Source organism: Cydia amplana, chromosome Z (genome assembly GCF_948474715.1).
Source record: "Cydia amplana chromosome Z, ilCydAmpl1.1, whole genome shotgun sequence".
Taxonomy (NCBI): Eukaryota; Metazoa; Arthropoda; class Insecta; order Lepidoptera; family Tortricidae; genus Cydia; species Cydia amplana.
The window spans coordinates 26213834-26239644 of NC_086096.1; the positions used below are offsets into that span (position 1 = coordinate 26213834).

The 25811-nt window shown below is 40.0% G+C and overlaps 1 protein-coding gene across 1 annotated transcript; it reads right to left on the reverse strand.

Moving 5' to 3' along the window:
• Nucleotides 1-11: 11 nt before the first annotated feature.
• On the reverse strand, nucleotides 12-25136 carry LOC134660662 (uncharacterized). The gene is made up of 20 exons (XM_063516439.1): nucleotides 25067-25136; nucleotides 24905-24963; nucleotides 24320-24505; nucleotides 23215-23248; nucleotides 16118-16457; nucleotides 15386-15535; nucleotides 11796-12068; nucleotides 11266-11441; nucleotides 8299-8538; nucleotides 7645-7767; nucleotides 6962-7095; nucleotides 5740-5848; nucleotides 4395-4507; nucleotides 4065-4250; nucleotides 3603-3790; nucleotides 3307-3428; nucleotides 2917-3019; nucleotides 2327-2486; nucleotides 1623-1665; nucleotides 12-169 (listed from the first exon to the last, which is right to left on the reverse strand). Exons 1-20 carry the CDS (start codon nucleotides 25134-25136, stop codon nucleotides 12-14), a joined length of 2967 nt encoding a protein of 988 aa, XP_063372509.1.
• Nucleotides 25137-25811: the final 675 nt, after the last annotated feature.

The following is a 25811-nucleotide window of genomic DNA, read 5'->3' on the forward strand; positions in this document are numbered from 1 at the left end:
GGCGCCCTTACTCATATAATTGACATAGGTCGCATGATGTGGTTGACAAACATGCGTGAAATAGGATTAAGTACCTTCTTGTTTAGATTTATGACTGGCGCCTTCGGCAGCGTCTTGGAAGGTTCCGGCGACTTCTGCTTTTTCGGGCAATTCGGGTCCACTGATCCACCTACAACAATTCTCTACTAAAGATCGGCTCGCATAACTTCGTATGAACCTAATAAACCCTTCTTAAATGAATTATGTCCGTTATAAAAGTGCACTTGTAATTTTTGACACTGTTTTAGTAGTATACCCAGGGCCGGATTAACCCTAAGGCAGAGTAGGCAACTGCCTATGGGCTCCGCCTCGGCTAGGGGGCCCCGCCTCGGCTAGGGGGCCCGGGCGGCCCCGCGCGCGCCAAAAAAAAATGTGTTTGCCAAGTTTGGCATATGGCCAAAATTCATAAATATTTTTTTATGTTACCTACTTATACCTAATGTCCAATATCAGTTTCTCAGACACACAATCATCAAATGATTATGTAAATGATGTTATTTTATAGCTTTTAAAGTCTGTAAATCGAGCTCGAATTTCAGGCTCCCGAGGGCCTAAAACCTTCTTAATGAAACTTCGGCCCTCCGAGTAACTCTTGTATGACACATATATTATTGTTGAGTAACATTTGACGATTGGTTCGTATCAGAGCATTGCTTTGATTCATTGATTTCAGAAGCTTAGCTTTTTGCCTCGCATGAAAGCTCACCTCGCTGGTTAAGTACGCTTCGGGCTTGTTAAGTATGTGGAGATTGCTGAGCTCGACCTTCAGCCTCACTTTTTACCTCAATTTTTGGTTCGCCTTCCAAATCTCTTCTTCAGCTTAGCCTTTGGCCTCGCTGCGCCAAGCTCGGCCTGCGGTCTCGCTTATTAATACAATGGACATTGGTTGTCGTCTGTGATCTAGCTGAGCTTATCCTGAAGCACGACTTTGACCTCGCATGAAAGCTCACCTCACTGGGTAACTTCGGATTTTTAGGCCTTTTTAACACGCTTTCACAATTTTTTCACAAAAATATTTCGCGCTCGCTGCGCTCGCGATTTTTATTGCTTTTCCGATTTACCCTGTACTTACATACTAGTTTGACTGGTTAATGAATAATCATTTAAACACATGTAAAATCTTTATTATTAGGTTAATTTTAATCATGTGGCTCATATGGTCGGACAATCGCTGTTCAGCCTCGCAAAATATTTAACTACTTATTGAGAAAAAAGAGCTCTCCCCACACTGGACGCAAGGAGGAATCGGCAAAAACTAATATAAAAAACCTTTATGTCCACGCAACAGCGAAAAGAACATTCGGCATGTTCGGATCGGCTCAACCGACACCTGAAGGTTGAAATTAAAACCGCAAACTTACTTGCCTGTACTGAACAACTGAACTTATGTATGCAGAATTAACTGTACGGGGGCCCCGAGCATTGCACTGCCTAGTGGCCCCGACATGCTTAATCCGGCCCTGAGTATACCTACCTACGTAGTTACGTAAAAATATACGCGTCGACTTGAGAACCTCCTCCGTTTTTTTCGTCGGTTAAAAAGCGGTAAAACTAGTTGAATTATAGTTTAGATAAAATAATACCTGGACCAACGTTAGCGTGTTCCGTGGTGCAAACTTTGTACAGCTGTAATAAAATAAGCGAGTTATCATTATCACTAAGGAGGATCGGTCAGGCAGACAAATTAAACTTTTGCCTCTATCTATCGGAAGCATCATGTAGGTATCGTCTCATTTGTCAATTTGTTTATACTGTAGTTGTCACAGCTTTTTGAGCTTCTCATCTCATTAGTTTCCGTTTTTGTCATCATTCATTCATTTAGACGGCTCAAGAGCCTGCATACGATTTTCGTTACATTGCGGTATATATTTGGTGGATCTACTGAATTCATTGTACTCTGTAGTTAACAACGTATCGAATATTGCATGCAAGTGCTTGTCTTGTCTAAATGGAGCTTATGTTTCGTAAAACAGTATATATGGTGTTTGCCGCCCCATACCATACTAAATTATATAATTATTGTTCTATAGCTATAGTTCTAGAGTCATAGTTCAGAGCCGGAAACCGATATCAATTAAGTATGTTGATGCGCCTGACGTTCAGCGGAATTACGTCATCAAAATGACTCCCGAAACGAGGCATGGGAGTCATTTTAATGTTGGTAGCGGTTATAGGCTCTGAACTATCTCTTGGCCCACTTCTCATAAGGCACAAACTATACTCGTACCTAGTGCCGTGCTACGCCAAGAAATCCTAATTGGAAACATAGACCCGCCCCTGCACTGACCCTGCCGTCGTCGCCAGCTGCCAGGCCGCTGGAGAGCGGCACCACTTCCGGCCCCCACTGCTTGATGAAGTGGCCGGTGCGCGCCACGCGCTGCGCCGGAGTGGTCGTCGTGTGCGACCCGCCGCAGTAGCGGTTGCAAATGTGCTTATCCGTATCCGATCTGTGGGTTAATCAACTTTTTCTTGTCACACGTTGCTATGGTTACAGTCTCCTGAGTCACTTTTAAAATTCTAGGTTTTTCGTATTTCAATGAACCAAACTTAGATTTTATTGTACTTATAAGACCTTTCCATAATGGGACATCTCTGAGCATATTAGTAGAACATGGTACAGCAGTTCTTCTAACAATCTATGCTACTATTGTCTCCTCGATGATGGGACAGAATAACAACAAGAAATAGTTGATTGACTCCTGTAATACATTAACGTAGGTACCTACTTACTTATATAATTCCAGGTATCTACGGCCAATGACTGTGTACTACCAAGTACTTAGGTACCTTCCTGGATACGTAAGGATACTTATCCGTCTTAAGGCGTCAAAGGACAAGCTTTCAATGCGAAGGTCAAAAAATGCAGAATATTCTTACCTAACTTTTACAGGTGCTTTGGGAGCCTTTTGTTTTTCTATGGTCTCCCAGTCGTGCAGGTTACGCTGCGGTAGGTTGCTTGCCTGTGTCTTGCGAATGGTATCTGTGGGGTTGGTTAGCAGAATTATTTCGCAATGACTTAATTTTTTTAAGACTCGGGAGGCGGAAAATAATATATAAGGTTACCAATGTTCCTTTTACCTATACAAAATATGTAGGTGCGCAAATTATACATACAGTATACAGATTGAAGCCCTACGACCATCATCATGCATGATTTTAATTTGAACTTAAAAAATACAATCCAGGTTTTTCAGACAAGAGATGGGACGAGATATTTATCTGGGAACATAAAAGCAGCGCATTATTTTGGTAAGTAACGGCACGAACCTAGTTCGTAGCTGAGGTACGGCTTCATAGATAGATGGGCAGGCAAAGGCTTGCTTGGTATCGCAGAGGCGTTCTCTAATGGCATCACGACATTTGCGTCGCAGGATATGCAGTTAACCTCTCTGAAAAAGTTCAAGCTCGGTGACTGATAGGTAGATCAAGTTTACTAGAATAGTTTGAGCAAGCGAGTTGCAGAAGTGTATACGAATGAATTCCATTCATAAAGTGGGTATGCACTTTTGTAGGTGTACACCTACAGTATTTGGTTTATTATACTGTATGATTAGACAAGCAACCTTAGCAATTGCCGCTTGGTGCCCGCTGCCTCGACATTTCGACGTAACGACGCCATTTGCTTCAGATTGTCTTGCAATAAGCGCAGCTTGTTTTCGAAGAACTCCTTGAGTGGAGATAGCTCCATTTTGTCCAGCTTGCTCTCTATCTCGCGCTGCACGTCGTCTAACACCTGCTGCCACAGTGCTTCCTGGCGAGAATTAATACAATTATTAAAGTAAGCCCGTCCGAAGATGCTACGCTCACCAAATTATTAATGGAGTAGGCATAGCAAAGTTGCAACTTGTGACCTTTGATAAAGATGGAATGACCAGAGTACGGGTACCTAATACAGACGACAGGGTCGTTACCGGTAGTACTATTAGTTATTCTGTGTCGTTAACTCGTTACACCTCGTTACCTAGAGTCTAGCCGTTGCTAACGTCTACTCTCAGAGTGGTCATAAGACACAATTGTTTACAAACCTGTGTGTTGAGCTTCCCGAGGGCGTGCTCCAGTCCTTTGGAGAGGTCTTCACAAGCCATCTCAAACTGGTCGTGAGAAACCTTCCGCGCCAGCATGCGCAGGTCCGCTTTCTCAGCCATCGCTTCCGCCATGTCTTCTCGGTCCATTTTGATTGTTTTAAGGATTTCAATTTGTTCCAGAAGTGCCTATGATTACATAAATATGTAGGTACACCTTCTTATAGGTACCTAATTAATATCAGACTAAACGTTCAGTAAATTTAATGTTTTGGTCTATTGATAGCAAAAGCAGTTTTAGATTTAAAAAAACCTTTATGTTTGTGTATGTACTTTAATATGTTGATGGCGGTCATCCTTCTCGCCGGCCAGCTGGCGAGCCACGTCGTTCACCTGCTGCAGCTGCGCCTGCATGTCCTGCACCGTCTGGTACAGCTCTAACAGACCTGTGCAACATTTTATTTACTCTTTAGGTATATTGCTGCTGACTATACTTGGTCAACCAGATCTTGACAGTAGAAAAAGGCGGCAAATTTGAAAAATGTATATAGGCGCGAAGGGATATCGTCCCATAGAAAATTTGAATTTCGCGCCTTTTTTTACTGACAAGATTTGGTTGACCAGCTATATCACTTATGTTGTTATAGGACGGCAGTACGATTGTAGGTATCTTGGCTTTAGGTAGGTAGTGTAGGCGCCTAGTGTACCTAGTTACCAGATTCATAGAGAATTCAATAAATTAAATAAGACTACAACTAGACTAGATGGATTGCCACACAAGAGCCCTAAAGGGTATAAAAACATAATGGTTAAAGAAGAGACGCTTAGTTGCATATAGATTTTCGTATGTAGGTACATTGACAGGCAATGTACGAAAATCTAGGAAACGTTTATTCATAAATGTATTTTTTCTTTCAACCGCTGCTCCAAACAACAATTGGTAGCAGAGCGTGGTATATGAAAAGCGTATTCTGCTTTATAGAAAATTGCGATGTGATAAAATATTTCATTTCTAGGTAGTTTTTAAGTGTAAAGTTTGTATGTATTCATCAGTGACATCTATGTAACTTTCATAAGTAGGTATGTATAAGTACGTATGCATATAGGTATAGGTACTGCCTCGGTCACGAAACGCACGCTCGGAGCGTGCACGCTTTTCAAACGCTCTGGCGTGCACTCACGGTAAGAGTACACGGCTGCGCTTACGTACTTTTATCTTTATCAAATCCTGGCGGCCTAGCCAAGGTGGCCATCGCTTACGCTTCGCCATCGAATCGCTTTGTGTCTCTCTATCACTCTTCCATATTAGTGCTACAGTGACAGTTGCGTTTCGATCGCTACGGAGCGTAAGCGCTTGTCACGTTGGCTACGCGGCCAGGTAGAGAATAGAGATAACCGATAAAACTGGGGAGAAATAATGTGGCCATGAATAAGTGTGTTTCCCACCAACTACCTACTTATTTTGTTGACATTTTAAACTCCTTAGTAGGTAATTGAAATGTAAAGCTTGACTTGGTTTGGTCTAATAAAGGTGCGTTTCCACCAGAGATGTTAAGAACCAATAGAAAATTGCTGACTAGTGCTGCATTGAGCAAGGATATCTTAACAAACACATCCTTCGCTACGCTTCCTCGTACATCTGGTGAAAACGCAGCCTATAATCATGTACTGAATGTACCTTCCAAATCTTTAGCCAAATTAGGTGACAGCTTGAGTACGCCGAGGTCTTCATGCATAGCTCCAACTTGACGCAAAAGGTGATCAAGTTGGTCTTGGAAATTATTAATCTGCAGGAAAGACATTCAGGAGTTTTAGTAAAGCTCGTGAGCATTCCTACTTACCAATCATATCGCACTAATTTTATGCAATGCTACGCTATCAACACACATAACGTTTTACCTTTTGGATGCCAAGAACCCATAAAAACAACCCTAAAGAGTGGCAAAAGGTTATCAAATGGTAGAAAAAAGTTTTACAGTACATATGGGGCACTAGTGCACTAGTGCGTAAAATAACACTTTTCGTGCGTATGTCGAAACTTTAAAGTGCCATATGTACTGTAAAACGTTGTTCGATACTCGTGCGAATAGGTAATTCGCAACTCGTGTCGATTTAAAACACTCCCTTCGGTCGTGTTTTAATTTATCGCCACTCGTTTCGAATTTCCTCTTTTTCGCACTTGTATCGAAAATAACTATTTCACCACACCAGCTGGTAACGGTGGTCTTGATTGGTCTAGTGAAACTAATGAAAAAGTTGCATTTTTATCCACATGTGTGGCAAAGTACCTAATCTGATGCAAATTTGAGTTGTTTCCTTGTGCTCATTGGCTGGTAGAATTGACTTTTAATTTAACTAAAAGCTAATAAAACCATTTATTTACATAATTGATATATACAGTGGTACACTACTTAACTGAATTAATAACTACCTAGCTTAAATCTAAAATAGGCCCTTCAGGCATTGTACCAAGGATGCTGAGGGCGGCATTTCCTCTTTGTGTCGTAATATTCGTAATGCTGATGCTGATACGTTGTGCGAGGAAGCCGCCAGCTCAATGACCACCAGTTACGGCCACCAGACGCTCCGCGATTTTCTTTCGCTTCGTCCATATATACGCACGAGCCGTTAAATAACTACTTTCGACCCTTATAAAACAAATAACTTTCTCAAAAAAAGAAATCGTATTCACAATAGACCGGTACAACGTTATTGATTTAAGTAGATACGCCTTTTTTGTAGATACAGATTTTACGTTGATTTCGTTGACGGAGGGAGGGCAACGACCATTGTGCAAGGTCCAGCTACTTACTTACACTACATCGCTGCACCACCATCCAGTTTCGATGGCGCTCCGTGGTGCAGTGCAGAGGACGCGTCGCTTGTGTTGTGCGCCTTACCTGATCCTGGACGGTTCCGGTGCCCTTGCCCATGCTCTCGCAGCACTCCTTGATGCGACGCTCGAGCTGCGCCAGCCGGTCTGTGAGGGCCGAGGATATCCCCGCCGACCCACGGGACGCCGGCGCACTGTGGCCTGAAATCATCCCGGAAAACAAAGCTCAGTAAAATGCACGTACAAAAGGCACATACCTACCAGGTTATATTGTATAGGTATCCAGGCATTTCTATTTAAAGTTGTACCCCAACTTGCATTTTAGATTGTTATGTTTATATAATTTCCACGCAGAATCACGAGCTCTTTCGATCCCTAATACAAGAAAAAAATGTCCCCAAAATATCATACAAACTTTGGTCCGGTTTGTCACGGTCATAGAAGGTTGTATGAAAACAGTAACCAAACGAACCAAACAATTTCGGGACACGTTTTTTCTAAGTAAAAATGGAAAAAGCTCGTGATTCTGAGTATTTGGGGACACGTTTTTTCTCAGTAAAAATGAAAAAAGCTCGTGATTCTGAGTAGAAATAATGCGCGATGGGTTGTCGCTACTTATCTGGTAGACCCTGCTCTACCAGAAATCTGTATGTTCTGCTTCCATGCATGTCCTGCAGAGGGGTCTCTCGGTAACATCTAGAAATAAATAGTTTGTAAGAATGCCTTAAAACACTGAATTCAATAAATTACCATCGGTGGTGGCTGGTGGTCGATATGGTAATGATACTGGCAAGGGCGGAGCACGCGGGGGAAGCGGCTTTTCTACTGGGGCAGGCGGAGGCGGTGGCGGCAGTGAGATTTGTTCCTTTGGATCTGTCCACATATTTATTACAAAAATAGAAAAAATATGTGAAGGTTGCCAAAATTGTACCATTTGTACCATATAGGTTCTAAACCGCTAGCGCGCGTTAATTTCATATAAATATTTGTCGTGTTAAGTTTTTTCAGTTCATTAAAATGCGACTTTAGTATACAATTTAACAGTTCTTAAATCACTAACATATCACCACTAGGTAGTAGGTACATACTTGTATACGTATACACGGTGTTGCTTTGCAGTATGGCTCAAACGAAGGCCAATGATGAGGACCTTTAGCCTATTTGACTTCCATATATAGGTATAGGTACATGAAGATAAATAAAATCGTGCTAAGCTAATTTTTGCAACTTATTAAGTAAGACAATTATGCCCTTCTAAAATAAATATTCCGTCAAATTAATGGTTTCCATTAATTTACGCTGAATATACCTACATGGGATGGGGTTCAAATTGGTAGCTTTTACGGTACCATTATTTCGTTCGATTCTTACTGAACGTGACAACAACAACTACCAAAATCGCACCTAATTTGCTCTGGAGGTTGTTCATGGCATCATAGAAGGTTTTGTTCAGAAGGTCGACGTCGGTGCGCAGCCGACTCAATTTGTTCAGTATAATGTCCCTTTCTTGAGCCGTCTCAGCGGCCAGGGTATCCCATGGGTAAGGAGGCTCCAATACTGTCACGGGCTGAGAACGCGGGGGAAGCGGCTCTTCTACTGGGGCAGGCGGAGGCGGTGGCGGTAGTGAGATTTGTTCTTTTGGATCTGTCCACATATTTATTACATGAATAGAAGAAATAAGTGAGGGTTGCCAAAATTGTGGGGTTATTCCCACTAGTTACCACCAAGTTGTTACTAGTGGTAACTACTGGGAATTTTTTTCCCTCCTTTTACCACTGGTAACTACTGGGAAAAATTATTCCCAGTAGTTACCACCAAAATTTTGTTAGAGTTAAATACTAATAAAAACAGTATCAATATAGAGTGAATTAATAAATGATTATAAGTTCATTAGTGTTTTAGTAAACTGCCTTAAAAGTGACCAAAAATATTGAAACAGTTTAAAACCGGTACTAGTACCTAATATAATATATGTACCTAAGGATAAATGTAATAATCCATTTAGATTATTTTTCAAGTGATTTTATTTTATTAGGTAATTCAAAATCACTCTATATTTATACTATACTGTTTATACTGTTTTTAGGTCAAAAAGAATACTGTGTTCACGTCTTTCCTGTAGACATACACAAGAGTTAAGGGCTATAAAGGTTAATTTTAGTGTCCGACCGAAACATGTTTTTTTGCCGAAACCGAAACCGAAACCGAATGTTCGGCTTTGGCTCTAGTTTCGGCCGAAACCGAAACCGAAACCGAAACTTTTGTAGACTTGTTAAAATCGTTGAAAAAATGTCTTAAAACCGCTTTTACACACGTATTATGGGGCTGTCAACACCCAATGTCCTTGAAATTGATGTTACTTAAGCAGTTTTTTATGAAAATTACTAGAGTTAGACCAAGATAATTCTGCAACGATTTTGATAACACACGCAGTGCAAGTGTTATTTTAAACGTCAAAACCTCTATGAAATTATGACGTATAAATAACATTTGCACTAGTTGCACTGCGTATGCTATCAAAATCATTGCAGAATTTTCTTGGTCTAACTCTATTCATTCACCAGTCAAGCTAACATGTAGATACAGGCTCAACCAAAAACGCGAGCGCAGCGAGCGCGAAATTTTTCGTTAACAATATCGCAAGGCCGGGTACCGATCTTCACCTGGGCCTAAAAGTCCGAAGTGCCCCATTGAGGCGAACTTTCATGTGAAGTCAAAGCCGTGCTTCAGGCTTCAGGTTAAGTAGTTGAGTACAGACTTCAACCAATTTCTATTGTATTAAAAAGCGAGACCGCAGGCCGAGCATGGCGCAGCGAGGCCAAAGGTTAAGCTGAAGTAGAGGACATGTAGAACACAAACCATTGGTAAATTGAGCTAAAAAGTGAGGCTAAGGTCGAGTATTCGTATGAAAACTGTACTGGGGACACTTTTAAGGGTTTTTTCTTCGTTTTAATCAATAGTCAGCTGTTCAGCCTCGCAAAATAATTATTAACTATTGAGAAAATCAACTTTGCGGCACTAGTTGAGCGTAGCCTTTAGCGTCGCTTAAAATAAATCTAACCTAAACCGCTAACGAGTAATATTACACAAATAATCCACATTTATTTTTATTACAATAGTTTTCTTATTCTTTCCTTAAGCGCTGGTGGCCTAGCGATAAGAGCGTGCGGCTTTCAATCCGAAGGTCGCAGGTACAAACCCCGTCTCGTACCAATGAGGTTCCCCAACTTTTGGTCTTTGTCCGAAGTACTATTTCGTAAGTTTCGGCCCGGCCGAAAGGTTCGGCCGTTTTTTGGCCGAAACCGAAACTACAGCCGAAACATGATTTTTTGGCCGAAACTGGCCGAAACCGAAACCGAAACCGAACCTTCGGTCGGACACTAGTTAATTTTCGTATTTAATCCTTATCCACGTGAAAAGGTTCTCCTTTTATTTAGAGAACTATGATAAAATCATTACTTACATGCCCACAAGCTGTTAACTATTGCCCACAGGAGAGAAAAATGTACAGTTCGCTCGAACACACTAGTTTTCTCTCCTGTGGGCAATAGTCAGCTTGTGGGCATGTAAGTAATGAATTAATGATTTTATCATAGTTCTCTAAATAAAAGGAGAACCTTTTCACGTGGATAAGGATTAAATACGAAAATTAACCTTTATAGCCCTTAATTCTTGTGTATGTCTACAGGAAAGACGTGAACACAGTATTCTTTTTGACCCTTTTATTAGTATTTAACTCTAACAAAATTTTGGTGGCAACTACTGGGAATAAAAATTCCCAGAGTTGGTGGTCACTACTGGGAATTATTTTTCCCAGTAGTTACCAGTGGTAAAAGGTGGGAAAAAAATTCCCAGTAGTTACCACTGGTAACAACTTGGTGGTAACTAGTGGGAATAATCCACATTGTACCATTTGTAGTATATAGGTTCTAAACCGCTAGCGCACGTTAATTTCATACAAGTATTTGTCGTGTTAAGTTTTTTCAGTTCATTCAAATGCGACTTTAGTATACAATTTAACAGTTCTTAAACGACTAACATATCACCACTAGGTAGTAGGTAGGTACTTGTATACGTATACACGGTGTTGCTTTGCAGTATGGCTCAAACGAAGGCCAATGATGAGGACCTTTAGCGTATTTAACTTCCATATACATATAATACATGAAGATAAATAAAATCGTGCTAAGCTAATTTTTGCAACTTATTTAAGAAATTCTTCTAAAATAAATATGCCGTCAAATTAATGGTTTCCATTAATTTACACAGAAGATACCTACATGGGATGGGGTTCAAATTGGTAGCTTTTACGGTACCATTATTTCGTTCGATTCTTACTGAACGTGACAACAACAACCAACAAAATCGCACCTAATTTGCTCTGAAGGCTGTTCATGGCATCATAGAAGGTTTTGTTCAGAAGGTCGACGTCGGTGCGCAGCCGACTCAATTTGTTCAGTATCATGTCCCTTTCTTGGGCCGTCTCAGCGGCCAGGGTATCCCATGGGTAAGGAGGCTCCAATTGCCAAAATTGTCCATTTTGCAATCTGGTGAAATAAAAAATAAAACTCAAGACTCAAGACTATCAAAAACTGTAAAATGAATCAAGTCTACGCTTACCACCTCATGAAATTCATTCAAAGGAGTATTTTGGTAGTTAGTTATATCCGTTTTAGATCCTTTTTTTTTATAAACAGGGATGATATTAAAGGCTGATTTCTAAATATCAGTAACTGTGCATTCTTCTAGAGAGCGTCTAAATAATAGAACAATGGGTATGACAAGTGCCTTGGCACATACCTTTAAAAATAGAGCTGGTAACTCATTATAGCGACATCCCGCCTGCACATAGAAACGACGTGCAAATCGTATATTAGATATATTTACAGAATCTGACTGACTGTTCAGTTTGCGGGATAGCGAGTGCCGTCGGCGCTGCCGCCGGCGCTACTGCTGTCGCTGTCGAGGGCGCTGCCGCGGTCGCTCCCGCGGGCGCTGCCACGGGCGCTGCCGCGGGCGCTCCCGCGGGCGCTGCCGCGGGCGCTGCCGCGGGCGCTGCCGCGGGCGCTGCCGCGGGCGCTGCCGAGGGCGCTGCCGCCGGAGATACCGCGGGCGCTGCCGCCGGAGCTACCGCGGGCGCTGCCGCCGTCGCTGGCGGTGTTACTAACGCCGCACTGGAATTAAATAATTTGAATCAGTGTGAAATAGATTCACATGACATGAAAGTCATAACATCGTAGGTACTTTCGCTTCGCGTTCGCAACCAGATCTTTCCTTTATTGATTCATCCGCGTCGCGCTGCTTCGCTTCGCGTGTTGTTCGCCTACGTTAAGACGCTACGTGAAACTTTGATAGTATTTTACTGGTTAGGTACTGGTTGGTCTGAACTCGAATATGTATCATATTCATACGAATTGTACAGTTCCACTATTTTTAAAAACGTCATGAATATTCCGTCCTCCGTCAATTGTTTCACACTTACTGACATCGAAATATTTGGATTACTTAGCGGGGCAATCAAACTCTAATACATGCGGATTTTTAGGGTTCCGTAGTCAACTAGTTTCGCCATGCATGTCCATCTGTCTGTCCGTCTAAGGCTTTGCTCCGTGGTCGTTAGTCCTAGAAAGTTGAAATTTGGCATGAATAGGTACAAAAATCATGCATGGCGACAGAACGGGGAAATAAATAGTATAAAAAAGTTTTATTTTTTGGGTACCTCCTATACAAAATGAGTCTTTTTGATTAAAATAAACAATTTCGCTATAACTGAATGGTATCCCTCACTTCATTGGGTTAAAGCGACAATCGTAGGATAGGCCTTACAAAACGAATAAGGGTCTCACCAACCATTTTTTGATAAAGTGAATATTTTCGGAAATAATTGTTCCAAAAGTTCGTTCGTTCTAACTTCTGAACAGAGGGTCCAAAACATATGAAAAAATCGTAAAACAAAGCTCAATGAAAACTATAGCGAACATGCATGATTGGTCCAGCCGATTTATAGTTATTGTAATAACTGTAATAAGTCATATCTTTTTAGTATAAAAAGACATACAATGCGCTGCGAAGGTAGTAGGTATTCCCTTATGCTTGTAATTGTTGTTATTGTTGTAATGTACATGATACTTTCTAATCGCCCCCGATTAGCCTTCTTCTCAGTTCTGATAGAATGGTAACTACGGAACCCTAGACTGAGCATAGCCCGACATGCTCATGGGCCTGTAATATGGCAAGTAGCCACTTTCAGTGTTTAACAGTAACACTCTGGTTTATTGTGACATAAACGCATATTGCTTGTGTCAGCGCAACCTAACGTGTATAACGTGCACTAACCCTAAGTAATTTATGTACTATGTACGAGGGGTGTTCAAAATATTCTCGGTATGAGAATGAAAACAAACAAGTACGAAAAGTTTGATATTTTTTTTTTTCAATATACTCCCCCCCTATGTTCATACACTTAAAAGATCGATCAATTATTTTTTTTAATCCTGCATAAAAATATTTTTTATCTTTGGTGTAAAAATGCTCCTCCACTGCCGCCTTCAATGCTTCATCATCGGAAAATTTATTTCCACGCAGATCCTTTTTAAGATTGGGGAACAAAAAGAAGTCGCTGGGGGCTAAGTCCGGACTATACGGTGGGTGAGTAACAGTTTCAAACCCACATTCAACAATAGCTGCCTTGGCAATATGAGCAGTATGGACGGGGGCGTTGTCATGCAGAAGCATAACACCTTTGGTTAACTTTCCTCGCCTCTTTTCTTTGATTGCATCCTTTAATTGACGTAGAATGTTAGCGTAGTACTGTCCTGTGATATTTACACCTTTTTCTTTATAATCGATCAGTAATACTCCTTCACAATCCCAAAATATCGTGGCCATGACCTTGCCAGCTGAAGGGATGACCTTGAACTTCTTGGGATGAGCTGAACCCTTAATGTGCCACTGCATGGACTCTTGTTTACTCTCTGGGTCATAATGATGAACCCAGGTTTCATCTCCAGTAACTATTCTTTGCAGCACCTCATCAGGATTTTCACCGCACAGGTCAATAAAATCGGAACAACAAGCTACACGCATGTCTTTTTGAAGCCGAGTCAGCATTCGCGGAACCCATCTTCCACTTACTTTTGACATATTAAGATGGTCATGGATAATATCATGTACGGTACCAATAGAGAGATTGGTTACTTGTGATATAGATTTTACCTTCACTCGACCATCTTCCAATATAAGTTTTTCCACTTTATCAATATTTTCTTGTGAAGTAGCTACTACAGGCCGGCCAGGTCTAGGGTCGTCTTCAACACTCTCCCTTCCACGTTTAAACTCGCTTGACCACTTTTGAATGGTAGATAAAGAAGGAGCAGACTCACGGTAAACACAATCCATTTCCTCTTTTATGGTTTTTTGATTTTTACCCTGTTTTGTCAAGAATTTTATCACGCATCGATGTTCTAATTTAGTTAACATTGTCAATTCCCACATGATGTTCATGTTTGTTCAGCAATTGCAGAAAAACAAAAGAACATCTCGGTTCGAATTATACTTTTTTTTTAATGTCAATGAATAAACCTTAGCGGCCAGTAACGAAAGAAATTTTAGAAGAGGTTGTAAGATATCAATACCGAGAATATTTTGAACGCCCCTCGTATAACCTGAGATGTATAATCAAATGTATACCATATAAATAAAATGATGACTTGTTAAGCCATATGCGACCCTAATGACTATACTACTGATTTAGAATTTGTTATGTTTACAATTATGTTTTATTTATAATAAGTTAAGTGACATAAATATCACTCCTGAAATGCTGTACCTACTAGTATTAGTTGAATACGTACCTACCTGACCTGTAAAACATTGACTTTTATGAATAAATGTCTTGTATCTTGTATCTTGTAAATATAGGCAGGTTTTTAGAGAATACCTATACGTTCTTATACTATGAGTACTATGACACTTAAGGTGTTTAACTACATAGGTTAGGTACTCCCTGAGCTTGCTCGAAACAATATAACAAACCCACTCTTGTTAATTGAGGCCAAAGAGTCTTGGCCGATTTTTTATAATGGTTTAACTATAAAACAGTTATATCTACTACACGCGTTGAATCGGCAGAAGTCGGCTGTAATTCGTCTCCAGTTAACTTGATGACCATGCAGTTTTAATGGCGTTATTAATAAATGCACTACAAACCTCAATTAGTTAATTGATGTTTTATCTCTTTTTAACAATAGGTCAAAATAGTCAACAGTTTAAGACAAACGATTACTAGCTAATTGCGGCTTGTAGTGCGTTTATGAATGAAGGTTTATTCTTGATGATGATGATGAGGCTGCAGAGTGTGACAGTGCCACCATAAACGCCAAATTCTTATGAAAATATGAGGTTTATAGAACCACTTCATACAATCCATCCTTCGCATCCTCAAGGTCGGTGCAGAGGAATCTCTGCTAACCACAAGTCGTGTGATAGGTACCTTATTGCCCCCGGTCTCGGGCCGCCTTCCTTGATCAGGTCTTCCACCAAGGAGCTGAGCTTAGCGAGCCCCGTCTCTGCCGCTTCGAGTCGGGACGACACGTTCAAATTTGTCCACATGTCAGTAATTGCCTTCATGTTTGTCTGAGATCTGCGCAAATGAGGCATGCGTAATTGTTATAATTGTTTTACTGAACAATAGACAATAGGATAAGCCTTCGGGCTCTACTAGAAAGCTACAAACTATAAATGTTTAATTCATATTTACCTATGTAGGTACATGCTGAAATGTATTGCTCATAAAGCGTTCTCGCCGCCTCAAAAGCGATATTCGGTAATCGTATAACTGCGTGCGAGTAACAAAAATAACACTGACCATTTTCAACTAATCACGTTTTGGCTACGTCTATGACGAGACACATAATTCAAGGCAGATTTAGCGTATTCATTGCGGCCGTTTTTCTAAGTCCCATAATAAGGTCAACCGGATAAATGCGTCAGTTGGGAATCTTGGGATAAATGCGTCTATTGAGGATATCTTCAAAACGCATACTATTATAACTGTTTTAGCCGTCTACATTAAAAGTTTGGTGACCATACTTCGAACAAAGAGGGTTGCAATAGTTCTAATATGTTCCGTTTGCTAGAACCTTTAGAATCTGTTCCGTTAGAAGATATATCTTTAATAGACGAATTTATCCCGGTTGACCTTACAGCATAAAACCATACGAACCTGACTTCCTGTAATATGTTCTCGTTCTTTGGCATACTACCATAAACGCGATCCTTGAGGTCTTGAACAGCGTTCTCCAGCAGGTTGAACTTGCTCAACGTCACCAAAGACAGTTTCTCCGAGGACATCGTCCGCTGGGGCTCCCTGTGCTCCCTGTGCTTGCCTTGTGCCTGTGACCCCCTCACAACTTCTTCATGGCCTCCAAATGAAGAATCAGGTGGACCTTCCGAACCACTCTTGCTTGCTAGCTGGCTTCCTTGCTTACTTCTGCTTGAGCCGGCTCCTGGTCGATCGGGCATCGTCGTCTTCATCCCGGAGGGTTCCACATAGGAAATGGGTGCTGTATAGGTACCAACATTGGATATAGGATCGCAAAGAAATGTTAATAGGTACCTACCTATATAATTGGTGATAAATTTCCAACATGGACATATGTTTCATGATGAAATTACCCGTTAAGTTCCATCACTTCAGTCGATGTAGAAACATCTTTTTTAATGTACAGTCGCCATCAGATATATCGGAGCGGCCAAGGTACTCAAAAATATCTGAACAAGCACTTTAACGCCTTGACAATAGCATTGCGTGTTCAGAAATTTGTGGCGCCTTGGTTGCTCCTATATATCTGATGGCGACTGTATGTAACAGTGGATATTAGACGCATTTTTAACGGAAAACCTAGAAAAACTGTTGGACTATCATTATAATTAATATAAAAAATAAAACCGTTCAAGTGCGAGTTCATTAAACTCACGCACCTAGGGTTCCGTACAAACTTTTCTCATGTAACTATAATCAGATAATCACGAAAGAGTTTTGACTAGAAGTACATATAGGAAGCATAATTGTGTACAGCTCCATCTATCGGCAAATTGATTAACTAATTACCGCGATCTGTATGTATGTTGGTTTTCCAGGGATAATTCTTTATCATGTGAACCGATTTTAAAAAAATTTTTTATTTGACAAAAAGAGTTTTTAGAGTAATCTTGTAGAAATTTCAAACATAATAAACAACCGCAAAGTGGCTAAAATATAAGATTAAATTAGAAAAAGTTTTTTGATAATTAAAAAAAAGTTTTCAAGACAGAGGTGTGATTATATTTTTCCTGTAATATTTATGGTAATATTATTATTATGTAAAAAATTCATAATTTTTTGTTGGTTACCTTTATGGTACGGATCCCTAAAAAGACGCATTGAATTCGGTACATCCGTTGGAGAGCTACGATGCCACCAACAGAGTGACATACATATCAGACATTGGCGTCAAACATATAACACCCCACTTTTTGCGTCGGGGTTAAAAATGGCTTGTAGCCATTGGAGTTCGTGCGGTTACTGAACCACTTCAGGAGCTGCCTTGTTAACTTTTTACTGTATCTGCCAATCGAAGTTTGAATATCACTTACCTATCTACAAACTTTCTAACTTGAGGTAAGTATAAATAATAATGAAAGAGGTTGAGTCACAGACAAGACATCCTCTAGACTGAGCATAGTAACGCTACCCCCTCTGCCACTATATACGGTAGTTTTACTCCATCTTCGAGTCAAAGTGTCAGAATCCCTTGCCGTGATTGGTCCGTGTCTTTGAACCGGCCAATCACGGCACGGGATTCGCTCACCTCGTCCCCCCCGTACCCCCCTATTTTTGGCAGCATCGGTTCCATGAAATAATTGCTCTAAACTCCGTCTAGAGGATTCCTAGTCTATGGGTTGAGTAAAGAAGTATTGCAAGGTAGTAAAAACGATTGCGCAAGGAGAAAATTACTCACAGGAATCCCTTTTGACACGTTCCACTGAAAAGAGATTTATTTATTTTAGAATAGGTATGGGGAGAGGTATATACCTACGCCTCCTTGGCACTCGCACAGTGATGCGTGTAGAACATCGCAGCTGGACAAAATTATTTTTTCCTATTATTCGTGTTATTTGTGTATGAATTACAGGGATCAATACCTACTAATTTTGGTATTTTGGTACATATTTTTGAAAAAAGGGGAAAATCAAAAAAAAATCAAAGGTTATAAAAATGTATTTTAAACATCAAAACAAACAATATATTAAACATCAAAATAAATAAAATATATATTAACACGTTTAATCTAGTCTAATTATATAATTAGACTCATAAATCACCGAAAAGCGACTGGTAAATATCAAATGATATTTCGGACATATGTTCCGAAAAACTCATTGGTACGAGCCGGGGTTCGAACCCGCGACCTCCGGATTGCAAGTCGCACGCACTTACCGCTAGGCCACCAGCGCTTCTAAAAACTAGAAACCGTATTTACATTTAATATCTTAATAGGTACTAGGAGGAACTAACAAAGATAAAACTTCAGGGGAGAGTTTGCCTTTTTTTTGCCTGGGAAGAGCTCTAGAACTATTTATGTAGGGATCAGATGTGATTAACAACAAGTTCAACAAATCTCTATTTGCGGCGTTGCGTGACTTCTTCTGAGTATGATGCTCCTAAACCCAGTGAACGCATATAAACCATGGAAGTATTCTGTCCGCTCAATTATGACCCAACGTAAAGTATTCGATTGTAGGCGGTGCTTACAGAGTGTTCGATTGGCAACTTCAGTGCGGCCGAGATGACAGTCAGTGACGGATGGCTAAATTGGTTTATAAAAACTACGTTTTTTTGTAATTAAAAATGTCTTCATGTGTCGTGAAGTGGTGCAGAAGTTGTTTTAGTTCATATCAAGGACAGTGGAATCACTTTTCACTTGTAGTAAACAGATAACTTCAGTAAAATTTGGAATAAACATGACGACATTTTTTCAATACTACCGTGCTAAGCTAAAACGTAACAACTGCATACGACTTTCATAACAACATACGACTTTTTAAATTGCGAGGATAATAGGGATGGTTTTATGCCAAATGAAGTAGACTATTTTATTAACTTATGATTGGTTTAGGTATTTTCTATATACAGTAGAATCCGCTTATAATGACATTGAAGGGAAGTAACAAACATGTCATACTAAGCGGATGTCATATAAAGCATAGTTGATAAACTTTTTATTTTATTTTTTCCAAATTAATCTCAAACAATTTTGTGAGAGATGAGTTTTATTAACCTTATACCAATTATCAACTTTCACCGAGAGTAAAAACTAAAACAATTTAAACGCCACAGACGTCCTCGCAGGGAAAGATGTGGGGCCGGCCACGAAAACCAGCGAATTTGTCAGTATAACCGGACATAATTCCATAAAAATAGTATTTATAGGTCGAAGTTATCTTATCCGACTTTGTCACAAAGAATTTCATATGAAAACCAAACTTCGCACAGTAATTGCGTCATAGTAAGCGGTTGGTCAGTATAAGCGGAGTCATAATAAACGGATTCCACTGTAATTATAAATGTAGTAATAAATTCCTTCTTACAGATTTGTATTTTCCTTTTTTATTTCATGAGATGGAGCTATAAAAAAACTACCTAGTTATTTCAAATTAATAATCAAATTTGGTATTGTCATTTTACATTACTTTCCATTCAAATTCCCACAATATGCTATTCGCAGAGAACTATGGAAAAAAGCTGTCCAATTAGAGAGACATGAAATTGAGTGGATGCCTGGCAAGATATATAATGTTCTATTCATGAGATAACCCGTGAGATAATCATATCCGGTCTCCTATATGTAGATACATTTTTTTCTAGCACGCTTTCACTGAATTAATTTAACAAATACACACATTATCTCAAAATGTTGATCATTTTAATCCACCCTCTACTGTCACATATATGTAGGTTCTCTCTCAAGCCATTTCCGTCAGTAGAAAAGAGCGGCGAATTTAGAAAATGTAAGCGCGCGAACGGTTATGGTCCCATACAAAATTGTAATTATGCGCCTTTTTCTACTGACAAACTTGCTTGACCGGCTATATACATATAAAATATTTCCAATGGAACTGAAAGTGGGGATTTATTGTGACTCCGCCTGTTCAAATGTTTTTGACCCGATTCGTGTACCTACCCATGTAAATTTTGCAAGCTCTATAGCCTGTCCGATTTCTAAGATCAAGTTCGCCATACATTTACTATGGCGTACTTGATCTTAGAAAAACGGACAGACTATACCAGTACGGCTACCATCAGTTTGGCACTAACAAACGCCGTCGAGAACGTAATTTACTTTCTATACATCTCGCTCGTACTCGCATATTAGTGCAAACGAGATGTATAGAAAGTAAATTACGTTCTCGATAGCGTAATGTCAGTTTTGACACTGTCAGTGACTCATGGTACGGGCTCTGAATGTGACTTCGCACTGCCATACAGATTGATAATAAAATATACAAAATACTTATTATAGCGGAATACATTTATACAACAATGAATATTTAATTATGTTGAGTTAGTCTGTCATTTAATTTCATATCAACATTTTAACTAAGTAGTTATCTTTTAATCTGCATTAAATTATTATACGTGAATTATTTGACTGGTTCTTCAATGTATGGCATAAACCTATCCCTGTCCAAGTCATATTCTAATCAAATATGAACCGCGAATTCTCAGCGGCCAGTACGTACAGCAAGAAGGTTATTAGCGGATTAATGTCGCTGATTGGTAGTTATTGCCATTATATGCATTTCATCTACACTTAGCTGTGTACGTTAGTGTAATAGAGACAGGCTCTGTAAACGTATCGTCTTATTTAAATGTAGGCGTAATTGTGTATGTGTGCTAATTTGGCCCGAGAATTTGAACGGTAATGTTCCCAAAGGCGGTTTCCAGTTATATGCTTTCACTGCCTAAACCTCCTTAAATCTTTATTCCGAGCTTCCTGTGCCTCCTCAGAGAGCTGTCCAATAGGCAAAAGGGCGAATTGCATAAGTTCGACACTGTGCACTAATAATTTATGAACCGTGACCGGCATATAAGTAATATGTACCACGAATACAACGTTTGGTTTTCACACTGACCTCACAAAAGTCGGCCGTTGGTCTTCCAGGCCTCAGTACGACGTCTGATGATGTAGATGGCATTGCGGGACACACAGACACCTTACTTAATATCTTCTCCGTGAATCCAGCCACAATACTTAAAAAAAAAATCTTGTCGCATCTTGTGGACTATTTCCCATCTTGTGTGAATTTTGTGTGAAAAATCACAGATTTTTTTTTGATGTCCACAATTGAGCGTTCAGCTATAATACTTAAAAGGTTACATTTATCCAACACAAGCTTAAACAGCACCTGCGGGCTCAGCACGGTTTCATTTTTATCCACTATCACTAAGCCCGTCACTTTCGCACTTACATACTTGTTAGAACGTGACAGGCATGGTGATAAATGATAAAAATGCGACCGTGCTACTAGGGCTGGATTATTTTGGATGTGCCAGCCATGTATTGTAGAAATCCATTCTCGATACTGACACTTCCGTATCTGGTAAAAAAAATATAGTATGAAAACCGGCCAGTAATTTCACTTAAATACACATCTAGATGGATAGAGGAAAGACATGTGTAAATATCTGCTTGGCATACTGTGGCGTTTAATTAATTTTAACCCGATAAACTTTTAGTTACGGGTAAAAAAATACGTATTTCCAAGTATATTATACTATTAATATGTATAAATCTGCAATAATCTTTTCAAAAGTAAGTTTAAAATATAGAACATACCTTTGCAATTACAATCCATGTCAAATACAACACCTCACGATTAATAAGAACACAGTAAAAATGTTTTCATCAAGAGCGATAAAGCGAATAATTGCACAAGAAATTGCACATTGTCTTAAGTATACCTACTTACCCTTATTACTCAATACTGAAGGAGTGGGGGGGAAAATGGTACGCGGTAATCTTAATGTATAGGTATTAGCTATTATGTACTTGTAATTATATTTTTTGGGATATTCAATGGGGACTTTTGTCCTATCACGTTGTTCTACACGCATCACTGTGACTCGTCCTGTTTTAGAATATGGGGAGAGGTATATACGCCTCCTTGGCACTCATCCTGTTTTAGAATATGGGGAGAGGTATATACGCCTCCTTGGCACTCATCCTGTTTTAGAATATGGGGAGAGGTATATACGCATCCTTGGCACTCATCCTGTTTTAGAATGTGGGGAGATGTATAATACGCCTCCTTGGCACTCATCCTGTTTTAGGATATGGCGAGAGGTATATACGCCTCCTTGGCACTCATCCTGTTTTAGAATATGGGGAGAGGTATATACGCCTCCTTGGCACTCATCCTGTATTAGAATATGGGGAGAGGTATATATGCCTCCTTGGCACCCATCCTGTTTTAGAATATGGGGAGAGGTATATACGCCTCCTTGGCACTCATCCTGTTTTAGAATATGGAGAGAGGTATATACGCATCCTTGGCACTCATCCTGTTTTAGAATATAGGGGAGAGGTATATACGCCTCCTTGGCACTCATCCTGTTTTAGAATATGGGGAGAGGTATATATGCCTCCTTGGCACATTATGAGCATAAAAGCGGTTCATAACTTCCACGTTACGAGCAAGTGTGTTGAAATAGTACATTGCGATACAAGTGCGAAAAATAGGAAATTCGAAACGAGTGGCGATAAAGACACGAGTTGAAAATTACCTATTCGCACATGTATCATACAACGTTTTACAGTACATAAATGCCCTTTAAATTTTCGACACAGTTGCGCGTAATACATTATTTACTTCGCTCCGATATACATATGTATATGCTACTCCTTAATAATAAATATCTATATTTTAGAAAAGTAATTATACCTAATCCTCATTATTTTAAGTATTGGATAAGTAAGTATCTTATTTACCCACTAAAATCGTAGACTCAGCAGGTGCTGTGGGAGAAAAAAAAATAAATGTAACTTTTTAAGCATAAACTAAAAACTAACTTTGACAAAATACAAGTAACGGACAGCACTTTAGTTATTTACTTATAACACAATGACGTGATTTAAATAAATACAATGATGCAATATTTCGGTTATGTAGGTAGGTACCTAATCAAATCTGTCCCCGCCTGAGTCCCTGTGGGGCGGAGCCAGAACCGAAGGAAACACCACAATAAAACTGCCTAATTAATAATAAAAAATAACTTACGCGAAGGCGGTTTTACTGCCTTGGGTTTCGCGGGCTGAAACAATGGTTAAAAATAAATAAATACCAGAAAACTTCAATGTAGGTAAGTAACTAATCTAATGGATATGGTAGAACATTAGACATGATAACTGTATAATATTAAGGAGGAAGTTATTACTGCAAATTATTAGAGAAAACTTTCATTTAAAAAAAAAACACTATTTTAGCCGCATGTCCTTACTACCAGATTATTGTATTTCATGTGTCCTGCAACTGCGTGTATTTTTAATATAACTGCAAATTGAAACAAGTCTAAAGGGGCCCACTGATTACCAGTCCGCCGGACGGAATCGGCCTGTCAGTTGTTCGGAACTGTCAAAATTTTGTTCTAAGTGCTACGAAACGGTTTTAAAAGAAAAATTTAATTTAGCCTTAACTAAGTTGCATACACTTGTGACAGGAAAGCTTTGAATAAAAATAAAGTAATGAAATGATACATTTCAGGCTAAATAATTTATAATAAAAAATAAAAGCCTTAATTTTTAGTAAAACATGTAAATGTTAATTAATTTGCGCTGTAGTACCGTACCGCCAGCCGCTGCCGGTCGTATCAAAAATACTCGCTAGATTTCAAAACAAAGTTGGTTAAAATTGACTTGCAAGATTTTGTTGTGAAGTTAACGGGAATATGGGACCCTTAGGGTCTAGTACAATAATGCATTCCGGGTGTTGATGGGGCTGCCTCGTTTCTGTAGCGCATCAGGGATGTTCGCGACGGCGCGCGTGGATTGTTCCTATACTATCATGCGTGCACGCGCAGCATCCCTGGTGCGCCGTGTGCCTGGCAGTCCCATCAGCATCCTACGAATGATAGCGGACAGGGTTGACTGTCCTTACTTGTTGCACTGTGAGGGATTGCATGCCCCCATCAGTGTTGTTTTGTTACACGACTGTTTTAAATTTTTGCTGTACCTACTAACCCCTTAGTTTGTAAGCTCTATTAATAAAAATGTGTCCATGTGTTACATGAAATTCAATATTCATTCATTCATTCAATATAAGTGTGTACTCGTATAAATATAGAACTGCCTCCTGGTCCGGTCAGATTAATCAGCAAATTAAATACCGCAGCGGGGACGGCCTCGACGGTCTCGACGATATACTCGGTGATGGCGACGGTCTGTATGTCCCTGCCGGGTACGGTCTGTGGCCCGGCGCCGCCCAGCAGCTCCACGGGTTTGTCCAGGGCGTTCAGCTGCTGGGCCAGACAGTGCAGCACGGTGTGCAGCATGCAGAAGTCCACCACACCAATCTGCATGTCAATGTTGTCACAAGGTGAGTTCAGATTTGGCGAATACGCTTTTATCGCGCTATTTGCGGACCATTATAGCCGTGTCGGAAGCCCGTGTTGATCGAAGATTATAGCGGAGGAATCGCTTAGGTAGTGTTCGAGTGTATTCCACCGAACCGAGCGTGCAATGCCAGAGTTGTAGGTACAATAACTTGTTTACGGCATGACGACTCGCGCACACAACGCATAAAGGAGCTCTCATGCCATGCCAATAAAGTTCATATAAGTAGGTACTAGGTATATGTATATACATGAATGAATGATGAGACAAACAACTCTAAATGTTCTATACACGAATTTTAAGTAAAAAAAATAAGAGTTCCTACTCGTACCTTTTCTTACTCAGTGCTTCGTGCTTACCTCCGGCGTGCCGATCGCAAGGTCGATCATGGACCGGATATCCGTTAGAACCGAAGCACCTGTACCAGAAACCAGAGGAATAAATATTTCCTGGAGAGCGAGTGTTCCAGCTTCAGCCTAAACTATTCATACATCATCATAATTTAATTTGTGTAGACGCACCTGCAGCTGCACGCTGCACGTCATTTGAAGAATTACCAAGAGCTAGGCAGATATTAAGTACGTAACGCATCCTATTGACGATTTACTTCACTTTCATTAGGTATTTATCATCACATTTTAAGGGAATTTGGGAATAAAAAACATGATCTACATACTTAAAAACATTATTTAATCTGATGTAACTTTATGAATGAGTATGTAGGCGTTCGTTCTGAAAATTTAACTGTGTTTTGAATTTAACCTATGCTCTTTTCTTTTGCTTTGACATCAAAGAAGCCGCAACGGTGCCCATTGCATAGAATAGGAGCCCCGCGTCGTCGACATCGCTATAAAGTTAAGATAAACGGAAAAAATAATGTGGTCATTTTGCGTTCTAGCCCGTTTGCGATGTAGACTAATAGCGAACGACTAAAAAGTAATTGACGTATGACGACTAGACATTCGGGGAATTAGGCTTGTGGACACTAGTCGTTTCAGTAAATGGACGTATGACGACTAGACATTCGGGGAATTGACGTAACTCGACTAGATATTCGGGGAATTAGACATCATGGACCGAACCGCTTGTGCGTAACTCGAAAACAAAAACTTGACATTGACAATTCACAACCCAAACTCGTAATATGGTACTCACAGACAAGACATCCTCTAGACTGAGCATAGTAACGCTACCCTCTCTGCCACTATATACGGTAGTTTTACTCCATCTTCGAGTCAAAGTGTCAGAATCCCGTGCCGTGATTGG